Here is a 20,369-nt window from a genome sequence, read left to right as displayed (position 1 = left end):
ATTAATAAGAAAATACAGACGTTTTGGTTTTTTCTGGCATTACCATTGTTTCCAAGGGAAAAAGCACTAAAAAAAAAAGTAGTCGTGGAAGAAACGACAAAATTTTATTAATCAACGGCAATGCCGAAACAAACATGCCCTTACAGAAAATATCACTCTCGCTTTGGGCAGAGCGAGAGGATTGTTATTTTGAAAACAAAGCATTAAAGCAACAAGACACATTACTCAGAAACATGCATGATTGAAGGAATGTCAATGGCATCCCAATCTCTCGCAATGCCTCCTGGCGTAACAAATACAGGCCTGAGACCAGATCCAGTGGCTTCTTCAGAGATAGCATTAACAAACCCAGCACTGTGGAAGACCCCTGAGGAAACCCTTGATGACGGGGAGAACCCGAGACCTTCTTTACGCTTGTTCTCACAGAGCTGTATCACCTTGCCCCAGCCGGCAGTCTGACCTTCTTGAATGGCTCTCTGAGCATCCTTCAATGAAGCCATAGCAGCCCCAGCTTCCTTAGACTCTGCACCTTCAATGGTCAAACCCTGGAAAGCAGTCCCTTCAGCAGACCCTGCTTCAATACAAGAAAAAGAAGACAATTGGCTGACTAAGTATGCTTCTTCACCATGGATTGTAACGAGTTTTCCATTCTTCACAAATTTCAACTTCTGATGTAAGGTGGAAGTAACTGCACCTGCATCGTGTATCCACGGTCTTCCCAGCAGGCAACTGTAGGATGCATTAATGTCCATCACTTGGAAGGTAACCAAGAAATTCTCAGGGCCAATGGTTATCGGCAAGTCTATCTCTCCCAGCACATTCTTTCGAGATCCATCAAAAGCTTTGACCAAGAAAGTACTTCTCCTCAACGGGGTCCCACGGTAGCTCAACTGATCTAGAGTCGTCTTGGGCATTACATTGAGAGAGGAACCGGTATCCACCAACACATTTGATATCATGTCTGATTTACAATTTACCGAGATGTGCAAAGCCAGATTGTGACTCTTTCCCGCTTCCGGCAACTCTTCTTCACTGAACCAGAGGTTGTTACAAGCAGTAATGTTTCCCACTATGCCACCAAACCGATCTACCGTAACTTCGTGGTCAACATATGCCTGCTCCAGCACTTTCAACAAGGTATTCCTGTGAGCCTCGGAGCTCAAGAGCAATGACAATACAGATATCTTTGAAGGAGTCTGCAGCAATTGATCAACGATCTTGTAGTCGCTCCTCTTTATTATTCTCAGAATCTCATCTAAATTCGAATCCTCTATAGACTTGCCTGGCTGATTCATATCTGTAGCAATGGGTGAAACAACGGTTGGAGTTGCTTCTTCAACTTGTGGAATGGTCGGTGTAGCTACCTTCTTCTGAAATAACGGCGGACGGACTTTCCCGCTTCTTAGCGCTGCAGAAGTCCCTTCGGCAATATTGCTTACTGTGGCAAAGGAGGCTAGAGGCACCTCTACTCCATTTTCTATCATAGTAGCATTGTACTTGTATGGCACTGCCTTGTCCGAAACATAAGGAATTGGTCCTGGCAACCTTATCACCAAAGGCTCAGCATTCTTCTTCAAAGGTGTACTCTTGACAGGCGGATCGTGAAAAACTGGCACGATCACGCAGACATCACTGACAGTCAGAAAGTTATCATTCATCAAGCTTTGGATGTCCTCTTGAACAGTATAACAACCCAAAGGATCACGGAGGCATCCCAGACACTTGGCATGATCATGATTGAACAGAGAAGCTTTGCACAGCTTGATGTGCAGAGGCACCAGAGGAGTTGCGACGTTGCGGACATCAAGTTTAGGAACTTCCTCACACACTTCGATCATATTCACAGCGGCATGATTTGGTAGTGGATTGTCGAGGACATGTGGAACATTATTCTCAAAAGTCAGCTTCCCTTGATCGATGAGCTTCTTCACGATATACTTCAAAGCATAACACCCCTCGACATCATGACCTAGGGCACCTTGATGAAAGTCACATTTGAGATCAGACCTGAACCTTGGAGGCAACGGATCAGGTGGAGGCTTGCCCTGTCTAGTTGTACAATGCCCTCTCTGGAGTAAAGTTGGAAGCAACTCAGCATATAACATCGGTATCGGAGGGAAAGTAGGCCTAGCTTGCTGATTTTGTTGTTGTTGTTGAACCGGCATCTGTTGTTTCATCTGTTGGGCAATTGCATTGACGGGCACTTGAGGTTGACCCGGTGGCAAAGGGTACTGATGATAAAACGGTGGGAAGAACGGATGCTGAGAATATGGCATATATGGGTATGACGGAGGCATTTGAGCTGCATTGATAGGAGCAACAGTAGCCATTGATTGACCGGCTCCAGCTGATACCATCCCCACTTCAGTTTCTTTCTTCTTGTGGTGTCCATTACCATACCTCTTTGATGCGCTCACAGAGGATTCAGCTTTCTCAAACACAATGATTCCATCCCTGACGGCTTCCTCAAGGCGGGTTCCCATGGTGACCATCTCCGAAAAGTTGTTCGGGGCAGCGATGATCATCCTCTCAACATAATCTTTCTTCAACGTCTTTAAGAACGTCTGGGTCATTTCTTCCTCATCTAAAGCAGGAGTGATACGGGCAGCCGCCCCTCTCCACCTTTGCGCATATTCACGGAAACTTTCCTCCTTCTTCTGAGATAGGGACCTGAGAAACTCCCTATTTGGCCTCAGTCGAGTGTTAAACCCATAATGGCTCTTGAAAGCGGTGGCTAACTCATCAAAGGTATGGATGTCATTCTTACTCAAACTAGTATACCACTCTGCGGCATCCTCCATCAGACTATCCTGAAAACAGTGGATCATAAGGGAATCATTGTCTTTGTAATTGCCCATCTTCCGGACGTATTTGATGATGTGATTTTGAGGGCAAGTTAGCCCGTTGTACCGGTCGAAGTCCGGAATCTTGAACTTTTTAGGGACATCCACTTTTGACACTAAGCAAAGGTCTTGAGTTTTGACAGAGTCTGCATTCCCTCGATTGGCCTGGATCTCGTGACGGAGTTCTTTAGCAAGTTCCTCCATCATCTCTTCCATAGTCTTGGTTACGGGGATGCTTCTGTGCTGTGTGTTGACGTTAATACCTTGAGGCAGAGTGTGTACCAGAGGCTCAGTGACAGCTGCTGTTGTTTGTGGCAAAGTAGCAATGATGGAGGCGGCATTTGTTGCAGGGATCAGAACATTGTTAGCAGTGCCCGAGGTGCTTGCTGTAGCAACGGGAGTGAAGAACGGTGGAAGCCCATACGGAAACCCCACTGGCATAGTAAAGCGGTTGTCTGCAGAAGTGGTAGGGAGCACGCTTGTAGTTACTGGTGCAGCTGTGGTTGTAGGGATAGCTGTAGCGGATTGCTCTTGAGCAGCTAGTAGAGCAGTCATGACGTCATTAGCTTTAGCCAATTCCTCCTTTAGAGAGGCTAACTCGGTGCGGAGCTGAGCGTTCTCTTCTTCCATAGCCCTTTTCTTTCTTCTGTATTCTCTGGTTCGATCAATTCTATCTGGTTCGTAAACTCTCTGAGCACGAGCCACTTTTCACACTGCGGCAGAGGAACCAGGAGATAGTAAGCACTTGGAAGCCTTTGTGACCAATGCATGATGCATATGATGCATGATATGCAAATGCGAATGCAAAAGACTTATTTTTTCATCGAAGGATTTTAAAACAAATTAGAAATCTTGCAAATAATCAAAACTACATAGTATCTTTAACAGGAAGACTTTGAAATTTCAACAAGATAAACACATGAAGCCCTCAAGCATAGGAAGTAGTCGGAGGTTCATCGGACTCGGAATCTGAATCACAGTATCTGTCAAAGAAATCTCGTCGTCCTCGAGCTCTCTTGGAATCCCTCATAAGCAGCTCGTCTTTCTCTTCCAATTCCCTCCGGGCCTTAGCTAGTTCTTTCTTCAACATCAGATTCTCATGAGTCTTCTGCTCATCTCTACCATCCAAAGTCATGATTAGATTCTCGGCTTGATTGTACCGAGCTTTCCACACTTGCTTCTCACGACTCTCCATAGCTAGATGCTCCTGATACATATCCTGAGTTGCGGGAAGCAAAGGTAGAGGCATAGATGGAGTGGATGAAGATACGTATCTCATAGCTGGATAAGGCATACCGATCTCCTCAGCTCGATCTATCACCCACTGAGTATAAGCCTCATGAGCGACACCGGATCTCACACCTAGATGCTTCACACTCTTCCTTCGAACCTTGGACCAAGCATCCATGAAAGCTTTCCTTTGTCCGGCAGGAGCATTCGCATAGAAGAAGAACTCTGGAGATGTAGCAAGATTAATGGGCTTCGACCTCATAGGAAAACCAAACTGTCTCATAGCAAGCTCGGGATTGTAGTTGATTCCTCCACGAGTACCAAGAAGAGGTACATTGAGAAAGTCTCCACAACCCATAATGATTTCCTTCACCTGAGCGGCCGGAGTGAGCCAGACGACCTCATTAGGAGTAAGGGCCATAATCCGCTGCGAGTAGGACCAGTTCTCTGAGTTGTCATGGAAGGAACTCGGAAGGTGCGAAATAAACCACCTATACAAAAGAGATGTGCAGCAAAGAATATACCCACGGCCCTTGAGAGTCCTGTCATGAATGGCATGGTAAGTATCCGCTAGCAAAGTAGGAACCGGGTTCTTGGAATGAAAGATCTCGATAGCATTCATGTCCACGAAGTTGTCGAGGTTCGGGAAGAGAATGAGCCCGTAGATAAGCAAAGCAAGAATAGCCTCGAGTGTATCCTGACGAGTAGTACCGAGATTAGCCTGATCAAGAAGATACTTCGAAGTGAACCCCCGGATGTGAGATTTGGTAATAAGATGGTTGGAGACGTCGGAAGTCTTGAGGTAGAGATCCTTAGCAATAACCAGAGGAGTAAGAGGAGCCCCGGGACCGGTGAAAGGTGTCTTCTCGGCTATAGGTAAACCCACTAGATCGGAGTAAGCCTCGAGAGTAGGAACTAACTGGAAGTCCGGGAAAGTGAAGCAACGAAAGCTCGGATCATAAAATTGCACTAGAGTGTGCACTAGCTTCTCGTCCACATCGGTTCGGAGCAAAGTAAGCAATCCCCCATATCGGAGTCGGAACCCTGTTTGACTCTTGACCTTGAGTGCCAACTCTCTCAAACTAACCAAATCCACCTCCTTGAACTTGTAGCACTTAGTCTTCTTCATACCTGTGATTATTTACAAAAATTCTCATTTGTTTAAACCCTTCGATGAATGCATGAAAAATGTTTATGCATGAATGCATGTATGCATGATTGTTTTGTTTAGTTACAAAGAACAAGGTGGGTTGAGATTCAAAGTAACAGGGCCATGGATGGACACGGCGTCCGGTGAACTAAGGCTTTGGATAGTAGTAACCAAGGTTCTAACACAGTTCCCAAACTGCAACCTCTCTCACATATATCATGGTAGTACAGGACGACACCCGTTCCATGATTATTTGTGAGAAGGTCTAGTTTGAGTGTAGTATCGCGTGACGACTAAAGTTTGAGACAACACTCAATTTAGCCACCGCACTACGTCCTAAAAAGGCTAGGATGGGTTTGGTAACTACGGTTCATAGCTTCGTCGAACAATTGAAAGTGAAGTGCCTAAGCATGACAACACACGCCGACAATATCACTTTCAAAATGCCTCAGCTATGTGAGATTGATCGCATAATCCAATACACGAGGCAACCCCCGGATCGAATTGTCGATTATATCTCTACCTAAACATAAGTTCACTCAGCCCGGGTTAGGACTTTTGATATTCTCACCCCACACGTTGAATGAAAGTAAACAAATATTCACATATGTAAGCAATAAAATAAAGCGTAAATATAAACTAAGGAAAACTAGGCGCGACCCGCTAAAAAGAGTCCCCAGTGAAGTCGCCATTTCTGTTATCATGGTTTTTGGGTGCCAAGTCATTAATTGGACTTGTACCTTTCGACCGTTGATATCTCTCTTTTTTCTTGGGAAGGGAAAAATTGAGAAAAAACCCTTAGATTCTAAGTTCGGGGGTCGGTTTTACTACGGGAAGGTGTTAGGCACCCGGAGTAACTATAGTCCTCTATAGGAGCCGTTTTCCTAAGTCGATTTCTACGCTTTATTTTTACTTACTTTTGAAAATGGGAGGTTTATTTAGTTAAGAATGGGGGTGAGAAGAAGTAGAATTTTGATTTTATTTCGGCTTGGATGAGTTTTGACTCATTGCCTACGTACCCTTTTAAGGGATCAAAACCGTTCGTAGTTCTTGCTAAAAAACTTGTTTTTGTTTTAATTGTTTGATTTTAAGTTTTGAAAATGGTTTTGAAGAAGGAGATTGGGAGGCTTCATGAGCATTAGATTTAGCAAAAAAAAGTGAGGTTTGATTAGTGATTAGAAAGAAAGTCTAAATGATTAAGATGAATTGAATTTTTTCTTAAGAAAGAAAAAAAAAAAAAAAAAAAAAAGAAAGGAAAAAAATGAAGTGTTGACTTCATACTTATTATGAAAATTTTTGAAGTGAAGTTCAATTGTCTTTTTTTTGAAAAAAGAGGGATTTTCTCTAAGTGTTTAAAACCTAAACGCTTATTTAACCATACAATCCTATGCATACATCTAAGGTGAGTGTGTGCGTGTCGGTGCGTCATAGTGTCCATAGTCCATATTACAACAATTGCCTAAGTACATTCTATGGCCTCTTTGCCAAGCTACAAACCAATGGTAAAATATTACATCACCAAATGAATTACAATTTGCAAAAAACAATAAATGCTAGGCCTAAAGAAAGTGGAGCGTGGAGAGGGTGGTGGAATGCTTATGAAATGTATGGCACATGAGATGAAATGGTTAGTAATCATAAAGCACAAAATAGTAGGAAATAATCAAAAGGAAATGTATAAGAATGGCAAAGGAAAGGTAATAAAGTGGCAATAAACCTAAAACTTTTGATGTGATACCTAAAGGTGCTTGTAACCCATAATCATCACATCATGGCAATTTTGAAAGAAATTTTGTTTCAAGCCATGACATGAAATTAGTGGAAGTACATGCAAGCAAAGTATCACACCAAACATAAAGAAATTTACCACTTTATTCCTAAAAATAAACGCTTATTACTTGTAAAACAAGAAATCCATAAAATCACATCCAAACACAGCAAAAATAAACACAATTCCAGAGGCATATTCATCACCATATTAGGCATCATTTATCCATGTCATACTATCAAAATGTCAAGAACAAAACATAGCAAAATGCATACAAAAAATATAAAAACACATGGAATTAGTTCACACCATTTTAACATCTTTTTTACATGCAAAGATACCCTAAAAATACCAAGAATATATCAAGAAACCACTAGGATTTTTTTAGAAATTTTGTAAACAAAAATGAGCAGGCCACAGGTGCAGATAGCAAAGAAAATGGTGTAAATAGCATACAAAAGCAAGCAAAAAAAACGTAAAACCTTAAGCCCAAACCAAAACCCAATACAGACTGGGCCTGGATCATCCAAAGGCCTTAGAGGCGTTGGATTGATCCAAACCTAGATCTGACGGTTCAAAACACGCAGCGCATGGTAACACAGATCAAACACGTGGGAGCAAACGCATCACAGCCATTCAAAAGAGAAACCCTAGATCCTACGGTCCAAAGAGGAAACCAAAGTGAACCGGACCGGTCCAGGTGTCTATATAAACGTAAGGACACCGGTCCAGCTCACTTTGCTCACCTCTTTCTCTCTCTAAGCTCTCTTCTCTCCTCTCAGTCCTCTCTCTTCTCTCCAGAAAACCACCACCGGAGGTGATGAAGCTACGGCGGAGACCTTGAAGGTCCGCCGGAAACTTCATCTTCTCCGGCGAGACTTATGAACTTCCGGTGACCTAAATTTCCAGATTTCAAAGATTCTTACTCCTTTTGATTCGTCCTTTAACCCTAAACACGAATCCAGCAACTATTTTTTCAAATACGGTTCGAAACGACGTAGATCTTGAAGGAACTTTGTACGGTTTTGAAATGATTTTTGATTTTTGAACAAAAACGTTTAGATTCTTACATCGTTTCGTTGTTTGATTGATTTTCTGGTATGCGTTCTTGCTTTCAAAACTTAGATCCTTATGGATCTAGGTTTTGTGTTTACGGTTACGGCTTTGGCTTTGAATTCTGGAAATCTTTGGATTCGGTTTGTTTTTTACTTCACTGATTCATGCTTTTTTTTAAAGAAAATGATGTTGAAGTTATGCTTTTACCTGTGATTTCAATTGGAGGTGCTGATGAAGATTTCTTCGGAAAACTTCAGATGCGTTTCTATTGATTCTTGCTGCTTTGAACCGAAAATAAATCGGTGTTCTTCTTTCTCACTGATTCTTCGTGATTTTGGCTGGAAACTTCATCTTCTTTCTCTGCTTCTTTCTCACTGATTCTTCTTTGTGATCGGTGCTGGAGTTTGCTGCTGCTGCAGCGAGCTCGTGCCTTGAATTGCAAAGAAGATGATTCGATGATGATGATTCCTTAGGAATCTCTGAGAATCAATGGAAAATCCAATGAATTTTGATGATTTTTTTGGTTTTCTGGAAATCTAGGGTTTGGATTTTGTTCTTGCTTGTTCTTGGAGAATTTCTGTTTTTGATCTGTAACTGACAAGAGAGAGAGTGTGACTCTGTGTTTATGAGTTGGCACTTGATGAATGGAAAAACGTGTGTAAAAAAAATGCCACTGTGTTGCTTTTATAGCTGACAAGTGTACATCTGAACCAATGAAAACAGGACACCTGGATTTGTAAAAGAAATGGCACGGCTTGGACTTAAAATGGATTTGGGGACCTTTCTGCAAAATTGAAAAATTAAGGGACTAAACTGCAAATGACCAAAAGGACTGAAATGCGAAATAAAAAAAGTTCTGGATTAAAAAGCAAATTTGGACTTCTCTGGGGACCAAAATGCAAAAAAACAAAATAATAATAATAAAAAAATATATAAAATTGGAATAAAATTGGTAACCTGACAAAACGTAAAGCGAAACAAAAAATAAAATTGACAAAACGGACTAAAAACGAACCAATGGCTTAAATGAGGTACTTCAAAGTAACCTCCCCATGCCAAAATTTTATGTGAAATGACCAAAATGCCCCTAGGGCTAAAAATGACCTAAACTGACTCAAACAGACTCTGACACTGACTCAGATGCAAGTTTGAAATGGATTTAAACAGGGTTTACTGATGAAATGTCAAAAATGAATTTGAAAAGGCTCAGAGATAGTCACAAGGATGAAAATGGGTCCCACTGCAGGAAATGACCAAAATACCCTTCTGTATAACTTTTTGCAAATTTTGAAATAAACTGTAGAAGAAGCAATGTAATGATTCAGAGACACTTTTGAATGACTTACAAGACAAGTAAAGACATTTTGAAAGGTTTTATGCAAGAAAAACATAGGTAAAAAAGTGAATGAAAACATTGCGTAGCAGAGACAAATTGAACTGTGCAGTTGAAATTTGACATTTGACAAAGTTTGAAATGAAATTGGGCCCAGTATTTTTTAGGTCCAAAAACAGGGTATAACATATATATATATATTTTTTGTCTTTTAGTGGGCCATTACCGCCGTTTCAAATGGCTGTAATGGCATAATTTGACATGTGGCACTGCTGCCACCGCCAGCCACAGCATTTTCTGCACTAATTTGACTTCTTTTTTTTAATACCGTCAAATTGAATGGCGGTAATGACCAATATTTTTTTTTTTTTTTTGGTTTTTTTGTGCGTGTGTGACTTTTTTGGTGAATTTTTTATATTTTGACAAATGAGATTTTGCCACGTGTCGACCAACAAAGGTTGAAAACGTGCCTCACGGAAAAATTGCAATTTTTTTTTAAAATGGCTTGCCCCAGAAATAGAATCCATGATAAATCACTAAGAGAAATGATCTTTGTAAACCTTTATTAATAATTTTTAGACAATTTTTTTTCTCATACACACATTATATTTTTACTCTCTCTTTCTTTTTCTCTCTCCATTATTTTTTTCCATTGAGATGAGAGAAAAAGAAAGTTGTCATTATACTTGTTAGCAAATGGTTGTTAAAATATCAATGCTCGATAAGTAAATATCAAGTTGCACAACCAACTAAATTGCTTGTACTTGATGTCTTAAATTTATTGATACGTATTATATGTATATAGGAAACTGTGCTATAAACCTTTTACTGATATTATTTTTTAATTTGCGCATTAAGTAACATTAATAAATTATATATTTAACACGTTTCAACAACATATTTTTACCACAAATCAAACTAATGTCATTTAATATAATTTATTAAATCTTTAGCGTTGCACATGAAAAGAACGTGTAATCTTTAGCAGTTGATAATATAACTTAATGCGTAGCTGTTGATAAATCCTTTATTATAAAAGCCAGACTTGATGAGCTGGCAGTTTGCCCTAATCAATCCTGATTTTCCCTCCTAAGCCGTCATTAATTGCAAGGCTTATCTGCCAACCACCCACTTCCTCTTGGGCGCATTTATTGTGACCTTTCATGTACATCATTCAACCAATCAAATCCTTTGCTTTCCCACTTCTCCCTCACAGCCCAATAAATGTACAATGACCAATTAACTTACTGCTAAAAACGTGCCCCTTTTATTGGTAACCGGGTGATGGAGCAGATCAAGGAATAAACTGTTGAGAACATCAGAAGTCCTCAAACAGAATGAACGGCGTAAGTTTTAATATAGTCACAACAATTTCTTTCTCCCTCATAGAACTTCTCTTCTCTTCATCATCTCCTCTCCCAGTTTTTTTTTTTTTTTTATCTCTTTTCATCTTCATCTCCCTCATAGAACAATAGTTTACTCACACTCATAGCCACCACTTCCAGCCACCACATGAGGATGAACCGTAAGATTATTTTCCTCTCTCAAAATCAAAATCTGGAAATCATTTGCATCTCCATATGTTGGTTTCAACTCATGGCAACATATTGAATTTGCACCTGTTCCATTCGATGCCTGTTCCTCCTTTTTTTTAATCGTTCCATCAGCATGCTTCTTTTAAAATATTGCACTCATAACTTTTCTGTTTTTATCTTTGTTCACAGCTTCATTGGATCTAAATCCAATCACTGATTTTGATAAGTTCGTGAGGTTTTCCATATGTTTGCAATTCTGATGCAAATTTTTAAATTTTGGCTCACACATAAACTATCATCTAATAGTGGAATGTGACGTTGAAGCCCTATTTGTGTTGAATTGCTTGAAAGATATATTTTTGGGTCTCTTTCTATTATTTTCAATTCCTGTTTATACAAACTTTATTGTAATGGATTTCATTTATTCTTTTTGTTGGTTCGTGTATATATCTCACATGGGTTTGCTATTTGTTTATAATGTATTTCATTTGAGTCACGCATTCACATATGTTGCACTATGGGAACATGTCATAACAGATCCTGCTTATATGTAGCTCTTAAGGCTTAAGTGGCGTACCTATCATGTCGAGTACAGTCGAGATGAGGTTTGTGCGATAAGAACTGCATCTTTTTGTGTTTTGTTTGACACAAGATGTGTTTTCTGTTGATTCTATAATATTCAGATTTTATGTCGAACATGTTATATGTGATGTTGTGCAAGGTTTGTAAAAGCAACAAGATTATCAATTGAAATGATAGGATTTTTGCTAGAGGATAATAGTTGTAAAACAAAATTGACAATTGCTATTTGAGTTAGTATCTTAATTCATATTCGAGTATAGAATTAGTTTTATCAACATTCAAATCAGTTTTAGAAAAAAAATATTGCAACTCATGCCTCTATATGTACCTTAATGACGTTTCTGTTTAAAAAATTAAACAAGTTTTGTTTGTATTCAACTTAAAAAATATGGGGTTGTTGTTTTCTGAACTGCCATTTTTATATGGAGGAGTGCTAGCAACACTCTCTAGAACACTCCCTCTAATACTCACTCTCTTATTGGTTTAAATCATTGTGGGTCTACACATTGGAAATAGAACCCACACAAAGTGGTGGGACATACATTTTTTTCATTCAATAGAAAAGTGAGTGTTAGAGAGAGTGTTCAAAAGTGAGTTTTGTTAACATTCCTCTTTTATATTAACATAAATATATGCCCATTTTGTTCCATTTGTATGCATATAAGATCTATTTTTTGGCAGTTGTTACAATGATACGTGTAATTAATTTCATTATCAGACTAGCACATTTGTACTGCTCAATGCACTTAGCCAAAAAATACATAGAGCCACCATGAATGAGCATAAACCAACTGATGTAAACCTTAACTGATGGTTCCATAGCACATCAGAATTGCAACTACTAATTTGAATTCTTTGTTTGATTGTATTCTTTGCAACTACTATAGTTATTTGTGTTAACTATAGTTTATTCAAATCAGTTTGTTCTAACCATTTATATCATTCAAAGTTTGTTCTAACTATTGAAGGAGTTGATTCCGATAACAAGGACAAAGTTGGTGTAGCCGATTCAGATGTAACACCGATTAGCAAGTCTTTGGATGACATTGATGTAGGTGGGTGTGAAGCATCGAGCACAAAAGAACCAAAATTGGTGTCTGCTTCAAAGGTAGATGCAGTTGCTCCAGTTGTGACTTCGAACACTCCAAACTCCTTGGGAAAGAGAGCAGCTGAGAATGTGGTTTCAGTTGTTGATGTCGCTGAATTTGATGGATCCACACCAAAAGAGCCAAAACTGGTTCGGTGTGAAGATCGAAGCTGAGGAGTGAAGTCTTTTGCAAAATTTTCAACTACCAGTAGTGTTACTGATGTCCAAGTCTGTTGTCCTTTCATTCTGTTTTGTTTTGGTTTTTAATTGTCGCGTTGAAATCTTCGGTTGCATTTTGTTGCCATACTTATTTCGTTTTTATGTTTGACATTCTGTAATGTTTTTTTGGTTTGCGTCAATGGCTTTTTTACTTTAACTGAAGACTTGAATTATCTAACGTGTTCTGAAAGTAGTATGATCTATAAGCACTTTGTTTCATGCGCTTAAATATTAATGCGTATTTATATTTGTTTTTTTCAAAAGCATTATATACGGTCTGCTAGACGCCTAGACGTAAACAATGGTCTGCATGTTTCAATCTTAGCACCTTCTGAAAACATTAGATAGAATAGTATATCAGATAAAAATAAGTATTAGTTTCAATCTTAGCACCTTCTGGTAGATGACAACTGCATTTATATTACAAACAACTTACAAATTTACCACTTTTAGAATAGAAGCATTAACCTTCCCAAATGCACCGTAATAATAAGCAGTAGATAGAATAGTTAGCAACCTATATGCTTCGTGTAACCGACTTATATTATGTCAATTTTGGAACCTTAGCCATTCATTTGGAATTACTCAGTTTAATGTGACTGTTATAGTGCAGAAAAATTGCACTATATAATGTGCCTAAACAAGGATTATTCATTGAAATATAAGCCAAGTATTAAAATAGACGATAAAAACAAGTTAGATTACTCAATTTAAATTGAGCTATGGAATTTACAATTGTACCAATAAACTGAAATGGTCTGATGTATGAAAAATGAGGTAAGTCTTGCACCTGTACAAACTTATTTCTATCATATATAAATATGTCTTAGTAGAAAACATATTTAAATGTAACATCAAATATGATCTGCAAAGAAATATTCAAAAATGTATTTTAGTTGGTTCCTATGACATTATTATTGTGTTTTTTGTACTATTAGTTTTATTTTAAATGTAATTTGCTTGCTTTGTTGATATTCTAACATATGTGAAGTTTTTATTTCACTTTACGCTGTCAAACATTATTACAGACCCGTGCGATAGCACGGGTCAAGAGTCTAGTTATTTAAGAACGTAACGTGTTCTATTTATCACAGTCTTATTTACTGATTTATCACAAAGTTTTAGGATTAGCTATTAAGATTTTTAGAACGTAATTGTTTAAGATTTTTAGAAAAATCATTTTATCAAACAAATTTATTTTGACCCTAAAATAAAAAGTTATTCGGATTAGTTTTTCTTAAAATCTATTTTTTTTAAAGCTGAAATAAACGTACCCTTACTCTAACGTTAAGGTATAGAGCACGAAATTAGAACGAATGCATACTCATACGTAACATTGTAGTATATTTGAACCATATAGATTTTTGACGTTATATTAAATAGAACACATTATACTCGTTATAATTTTACAAAACTATTTTATACGATAAATAAATGTATTAGATTTATACTCCCTCCGTCCTAATTTATAAGCAAAAAACACTAATTCACACTCATTAAGAAAACTAACACTTAGTGATTTGAGGTATAATTTTTTGTGTTCTTCTTGGAATAAGTTTCATGGAAAGATGTAAAAATAATTCTCATTAGTTAAAAATTATGGAGAAAATAAAAAGGAGAACAATTCTACTTTGGAAAAGATGATTTGTTTGAAAAAACATAAAAATAGCATAAAAGTTGGTCTTTTTTGCTATATTTTGAGACAAAAAAAATGAGATTTTTTTGCTTATATTTTAGGAAGGAGAGAGTATAATTTAAACATATTACATAAAAAATTACTTACCTTGTAAATTTCTTCAATTTCTCATTATATATATATATATATATATAAAAGTCTGAACCACTTTATATCACATGTGCAGTTGAGGTGTGGTGGAACTGTTTTCACAAAATGCTTGGAAGGTCGCGTTTTTGACTCCTTCCTAAGGCCATCTTTTGCAAAAAATTTACTGTAATAACTGAAGACACAACACACACGCACCAAAAAAAAAATTACAAAAGGTCATTACCGCCATTCAATCTGGCGGCATTAAAAAAAAAAGTCAAATCAGTGCAGAAAATGCTACGGCTGGCAGGGTTCGCAGTGCCAGATGTCAAATTCTGCCATTACAACCATTTGAAATGGCGGTAATGGCCCACTAAAAGACAAAAAAAAAATTTAACAATTAAAAATGGGATTATATTAACAACAAGAGTCTCAATAGCACAAGATGTGCCACAAAGACTACTTCAGGATTATGTACAACAGCAAAAACAAGTTAGCCAATACTCAAACATTGTAACGGGTTTGACCACCAACTAAAAATATCAAACAAAAAAAGAAGCTTTTCTAGCTTTCAACCAACCTAAAGACAAATATTTTACTTTATCAAGCAACCTGGGTAAAGGAGTAATAGAATCATTGAAACACATATTTGTTACGTCCAGTCCATAAGACCCAGACACAGAGAAGCCAAATATAAGCTGGAGAAAAGACTGAGAAGCCTTACTTCCACCTGTTGAGTGAACAAACTGAACAAAGTGATCAGATAAAACATTAGTGTCCACTCCAACAAAACCAATCCAATCACGAACCAACGACCAAAGTAAAGCAAAGTACGAATAAGAGAGAAACAAATGTTGCGCTGATTCCAAAATACCGGGGATCAAAGGTTTCATTTTTTTGACAATAGGGTCGGATAAAAAAAATTCCACCATGATAAGCAAATCAAAAGATTTTCCCATGTCAAATGCATATCATACCATTAATATAAACTTTTTAAAAAAAATATTGTTGATTGAGTTTTAGAAGGGCAATATGAATGTAAAATGAGTTGGACCTTGAATATCTATTTGGTGATTGGTGCCTAAAACATCTGATTTTAGTGTTCAATCGGCAACTAAAAGATTATTTTTTTGAAGGAAGAAGTTATTGTATTTCATTAGCTAAAATATGTCAAATACATGTAGGTATATCATCAATAATATGGGGGCTAGGATTAGACAGGGCTACCTGAGCTAGCTCATGGGCTACCCTATTTACTTGCCTCATGTTGAACTCAACATGAGAGTTCTGGAATCTATTCTCTAGCAGTTGTTTACAAGCAGCAATAATACATCCAAAATCACTGCTATCATCTAAACTAGAATTGACACAATCAACAATTATTTTACAATCAAGTACAAAATCGACATTATCAAATTGTTGATTAGAGATCCAATCCAAGGTTGTATACTATCCAACCGCCTCTCCCACATCTACATCACAAAGAGGGGAAAACCATCATGTTCTTGCAAGAACAAACGCACCATCATCATCCCTAAGACACATACCGAGTCCAACCCTGTTAAGAGAAGTGGAAAATGATGCATCAATGTTGCATTTATACCTGCCAGATGCCGGCTTCTTCCAACGATCTTCTTCTAGTCTTGTGGTGTGCATCTGTGGTGTGGGATTTTGGTTGTTGTTGCGAGAACTTATACCTTGGGCTTCTTCTAATACATGAGTTGCACGTTGAAGCACATGTACATGGGTTTCATTCTGCTGTCGGCAACTAAAAGATTATTTGCGATCATACATTTTGTTCCCACGTCAAGCAACATTTTTTAGGTTATGTAATGTAAAAGTGTCTTGATTGACCGATATAAATATGAGTGTTGTTTATATAAACTATGCTTAACTTTTTCTCTAGTAAAGCAAATGAGAAATTCATTATCCTCGTGAGCTTAACTCGGTTGATATGAAAAATACATAATATATGTAAAGTATGGGGGATTTAAACCCCGACCACCACAAAAAGGAGTGATTCATTGTTCCGACCTTAGCCACATTTCTAAAATGTTATCCATTTTGAAATTTTTTTGCATAAGTTTTTATAGTGTTATCAATTGTAAAAGACACCTCGATTCGTAAAAATGTGTAAGTGTTATTTATAAACTACTTTTGATTTCAATTTTTAAATGATATAGCACTGTTTGATGTATAAAATAATGCATAAAATAAATGTCACACAATTACTTCTTTTTTTTTATTGTTATGACATTTGTACAAAATTTTCACCACCATTTATTATTAATTAATCTTTATCGGTAAACATGTGAAGTACACAATATATGTTTTTCCTGCCCAACCAAATTTTTCCATGGAACATAAGTCAAATACATAACCACATGTTTAAGGTGTAAACCAATGCTTTATTGGTACATTTTAAACTATTTGATCATGCTCAAGCAAGTTCAATTTTAAGTTTAATAAATAAATATTAAAAGTAACACCGTATGATTTCAATCCAACCATACTACTTGAAATCTCCAAGAGCGTGTGAGGGACACAATTTCTCAAATTCTTATCCAACCCAAGTGAGATAACAAAACACAAAATGTCCTAAACCCACAACCAATAAAAACAATCCAACTCAGCAACCTTACTTCTCACACCTTATCCAAAATCCACTTTCCCACCACCAATTCTTCTCCACACAGAATCTAAAAACCTTCTCTTCTTCTCTTTCCCATAACAACACACAAATCAAATCCAACACCCTTCACTCCCTCTTCTCTTCTTCTTCCACACAAAAATGTCTCTAACAATTCCAACTAACCTCTCCAAACCCACCTCAACCCTAAGACCAAAATTACCTCAAAAACCAAAACTCTCAACCAACATCATCCACTGCAGCACAAACCAAGAAAAACCAACCAACGATGTAAACTCAAATCTAAAAGCATTCTCAGCAGCACTAGCACTCTCATCAATCCTCATCTCATCACCACTCCCCGCTGTCGCCGACATCTCCGGCCTAACACCATGCAGAGAATCAAAACAATTCGCCAAACGTGAGAAACAATCAATCAAAAAGCTTGAATCATCACTCAAGCTTTACGCTCCGGACAGCGCTCCAGCGCTGGCCATAAAAGCAACAGTTGAGAAAACCAAGAGAAGGTTTGATAACTATGGAAAGCAAGGTTTGTTGTGTGGTGCTGATGGTTTACCACATTTGATAGTGAATGGTGATCAAAGACATTGGGGTGAGTTTATCACACCAGGGATATTGTTTTTGTATATTGCTGGTTGGATTGGATGGGTTGGTAGGAGTTATTTGATTGCTATTCGTGATGAGAAGAAACCTACTCAGAAAGAGATTATTATTGATGTTCCTCTTGCTTCTAGATTGGTTTTTAGAGGGTTCAGTTGGCCTATTGCTGCTTATAGAGAGTTGGTGAATGGTGAACTCATTGCCAAGGATGTCTAAGTTTCTTTTGTTTACAACAAGGTTCAACTCAAACTCTCTTTTAAGTTTTTATTTATTGTATGAAATTTTTATTATTCAATTGCTAATTTAGTCATTGAGATTGAGTAAATATCCATATATTGGTTAAATTGTAGTATTGTACAAGTTTATTCCTCACATTGTTGAAATTAGAGGACGAATTTGATTAACATTTTACAATTATGGTTAATAAATAGTCTCACACTAATATACGCTTGAAAATGTGTTTATAAGTGATCAATAGTTCTAACCTCACAAATCTGTTTTGTAAGAGTTGAGTTAGACCATATCTAAGTTATTTGAAAATGAATTGTAGATCATGCTATTTTAGTATCTTTTTAACCATTCAATTTAGTACTATAATTGTCAAACATAAAATGTGAGTGAGAATTTTTTTAATTCAATGAAATTTTGTTATTTTTAGGAACTAAGTTAATAGTGTATTGCAAATTTGAGGACTAAATTGGTGACTTTGTGTTGTTTTTGTATTGTTTATGGTGATTTTCAGACAAGAGAGGATGATATTGAACAAGGATGGAGGAAGGGTGATTATGAGAGGAGGGTGCTTTTATTGTTGACTCATTGTGTGGATGGATCTTATAATATTTATGCGCTCATATTGTAAATTTGAACTAGTTAATGTCATATGTAAACTGCAATGAAACTGATCTGAGTTTTTGTTCCTTTTTTACTCAAATGTGGACTTGGTTATGACTAAGTATATGAAGTTGATTGAGTAGTTATGCTGACCTTCCACAAATTAATAAGCTCTACACCCTTTCATTTTTTTTTCTTCTTCATGAAAATGGTTAATTTAGCTAGCTAATACAAAAATGAAGCAAGGAAAGGAGTAATTTAAGGTATATATATTTTTAAAACAATTTTTAAAATCTAATTGTTAATAAAATCTCTGTACCATTATATAAAGGCACAAAAATGAAGCAAGGAAAGGAGTAATTTAAAGGATATATTTTAAAAACAATTTTTAAAATGTTAATAAAATCTCTATACCATTATATAAAGGCAATTCCAAAGTGAACTGCGTGTTAACAATTTTTTGATCGGACGTATTTTTTTGGGTAAAATTATCCTTAATAGCTCGATTCTTTTAAATCTGATTGTATGCTTAAATTATAGCAAATTTAAAGACTAATTATCGTTTGTCTGAACATTTTTTTCTAAAAAAATTTCATAACAATCTAATATTTTTTTTTCAAATTTAAATTTAAAAACAACATAAAATATATAAATGCAACAAAATTTAATATAAAAATGCAAATATAAGAGCATTTTATTATATAAACATAAAAACAAAAAGGAAACTGTGATAAACACGGTGATATAAGGATTTCTAAAAGGGGAGAGTGAGATATAAAACCAAAAGCAATAAAACGGAGAGTTAGAAATTGAAAATGGAAATACAAGACGAAAGTGAAAGGGAAACGTGATGATATAGAAACGAAGTTGATAATTCTAGAATTTATATAAACTTAAACTTAGGTTTGAGGTGATGGCACCAAAAAGAAATGGAGATGAGGCTGTGGAAAGTGGGAACCAAAAATATGTCCGGCACTAAAAACGAGCATCGACATTCTCTAGTCACCGTAACAAAACGAGCATCGACATTTGCATCCGTGAAGAAGGTGGGGTCTTTGTTTTGGCCAGAACAATAAGTTTTATTGGTGTTTATCCGATTGACATTGAGGAAGCTTTGGGTCTTTACCATGCGCTTCAATGGGCTAGTGATATGCACCTTGATAATATTGATTTTGAAGTCGACTCTAAAACCATAAAAGATGCTCTATATTCGGGTCAGGAAGACATAACAGAATTTGGTAACATCATCACGGCTTCCCGGTCTTTGCTCTCGTCCAAGTTTACCAACTCTCGGGTGGAGTTTGTTCGGCGACAAGCTAATGTGGTGGCTCACACTCTCGTAGGGGAAGCCACATTTCTCGTTTGTCCCACAATTTATTTTCATATATATCCAATTGTATTGAAACTTTGATTACTAATGAAATGCATTAAACACTTTTCCCTCAAAAAAAAAAAAAAAATAGAGGCTCGTGAATGTATGTAACGCTAAAAAATCTCAGACTCTACATGCATTGATGATGTACTTAGTTATAGAAAGACTTGAGGCTCTTGAGGAACTATACTTACTGCTAAAAATTTGTGAGGTTCTTCAAGATCAACCAAACTAAATAATAGACCTGGTGCTTAATGCTAATAAAAACAAATTTGGTAATCGATTTGGTTCAAGTAATTAGTTCGACTTAAATTTGAGAAAACTCGAATTTGAATTATGCCCCAAGAA

At 36.9% G+C, this 20,369-nt stretch overlaps 2 protein-coding genes across 8 annotated transcripts; both read left to right on the top strand.

The window, feature by feature from the left end:
• Window positions 1–10,439: 10,439 nt before the first annotated feature.
• LOC112419022 (uncharacterized) lies at window positions 10,440–13,032 on the top strand. Of its 7 annotated transcripts, none has more exons than XR_003009035.2 (3): window positions 10,442–10,905; window positions 11,453–11,520; window positions 12,466–13,032. XR_003009035.2 is itself a non-coding variant. In XM_024775728.2 (2 exons), the coding sequence occupies exons 1-2, from the start codon at window positions 10,893–10,895 to the stop codon at window positions 12,756–12,758; spliced, it is 306 nt and encodes a 101-aa protein (XP_024631496.1). In that variant the 5' UTR covers window positions 10,487–10,892; the 3' UTR covers window positions 12,759–13,032. The 7 variants fall into 7 exon arrangements, 1 of the variants encoding a protein (XP_024631496.1); XR_003009038.2 differs by having other exon boundaries at window positions 10,443–10,726; XR_003009034.2 differs by having other exon boundaries at window positions 10,440–10,726; window positions 11,453–13,032.
• Window positions 13,033–17,275: 4,243 nt separating this feature from the next.
• LOC25486289 (photosystem I reaction center subunit III, chloroplastic) lies at window positions 17,276–18,801 on the top strand. Its single transcript, XM_013607538.3, has 2 exons — window positions 17,276–18,055; window positions 18,561–18,801. Exon 1 carries the CDS (start codon window positions 17,360–17,362, stop codon window positions 18,032–18,034), a length of 675 nt encoding a protein of 224 aa, XP_013462992.1. The 5' UTR covers window positions 17,276–17,359; the 3' UTR covers window positions 18,035–18,055; window positions 18,561–18,801.
• The last annotated feature ends 1,568 nt before the right edge of the window (window positions 18,802–20,369 follow it).

This window comes from Medicago truncatula, chromosome 2, assembly GCF_003473485.1.
Source record: "Medicago truncatula cultivar Jemalong A17 chromosome 2, MtrunA17r5.0-ANR, whole genome shotgun sequence".
NCBI classification, from domain to species: domain Eukaryota; kingdom Viridiplantae; phylum Streptophyta; class Magnoliopsida; order Fabales; family Fabaceae; genus Medicago; species Medicago truncatula.
The sequence above is the reverse complement of the archived record's forward strand: the minus strand, read 5'-3'. Positions and strand labels throughout refer to the sequence as shown.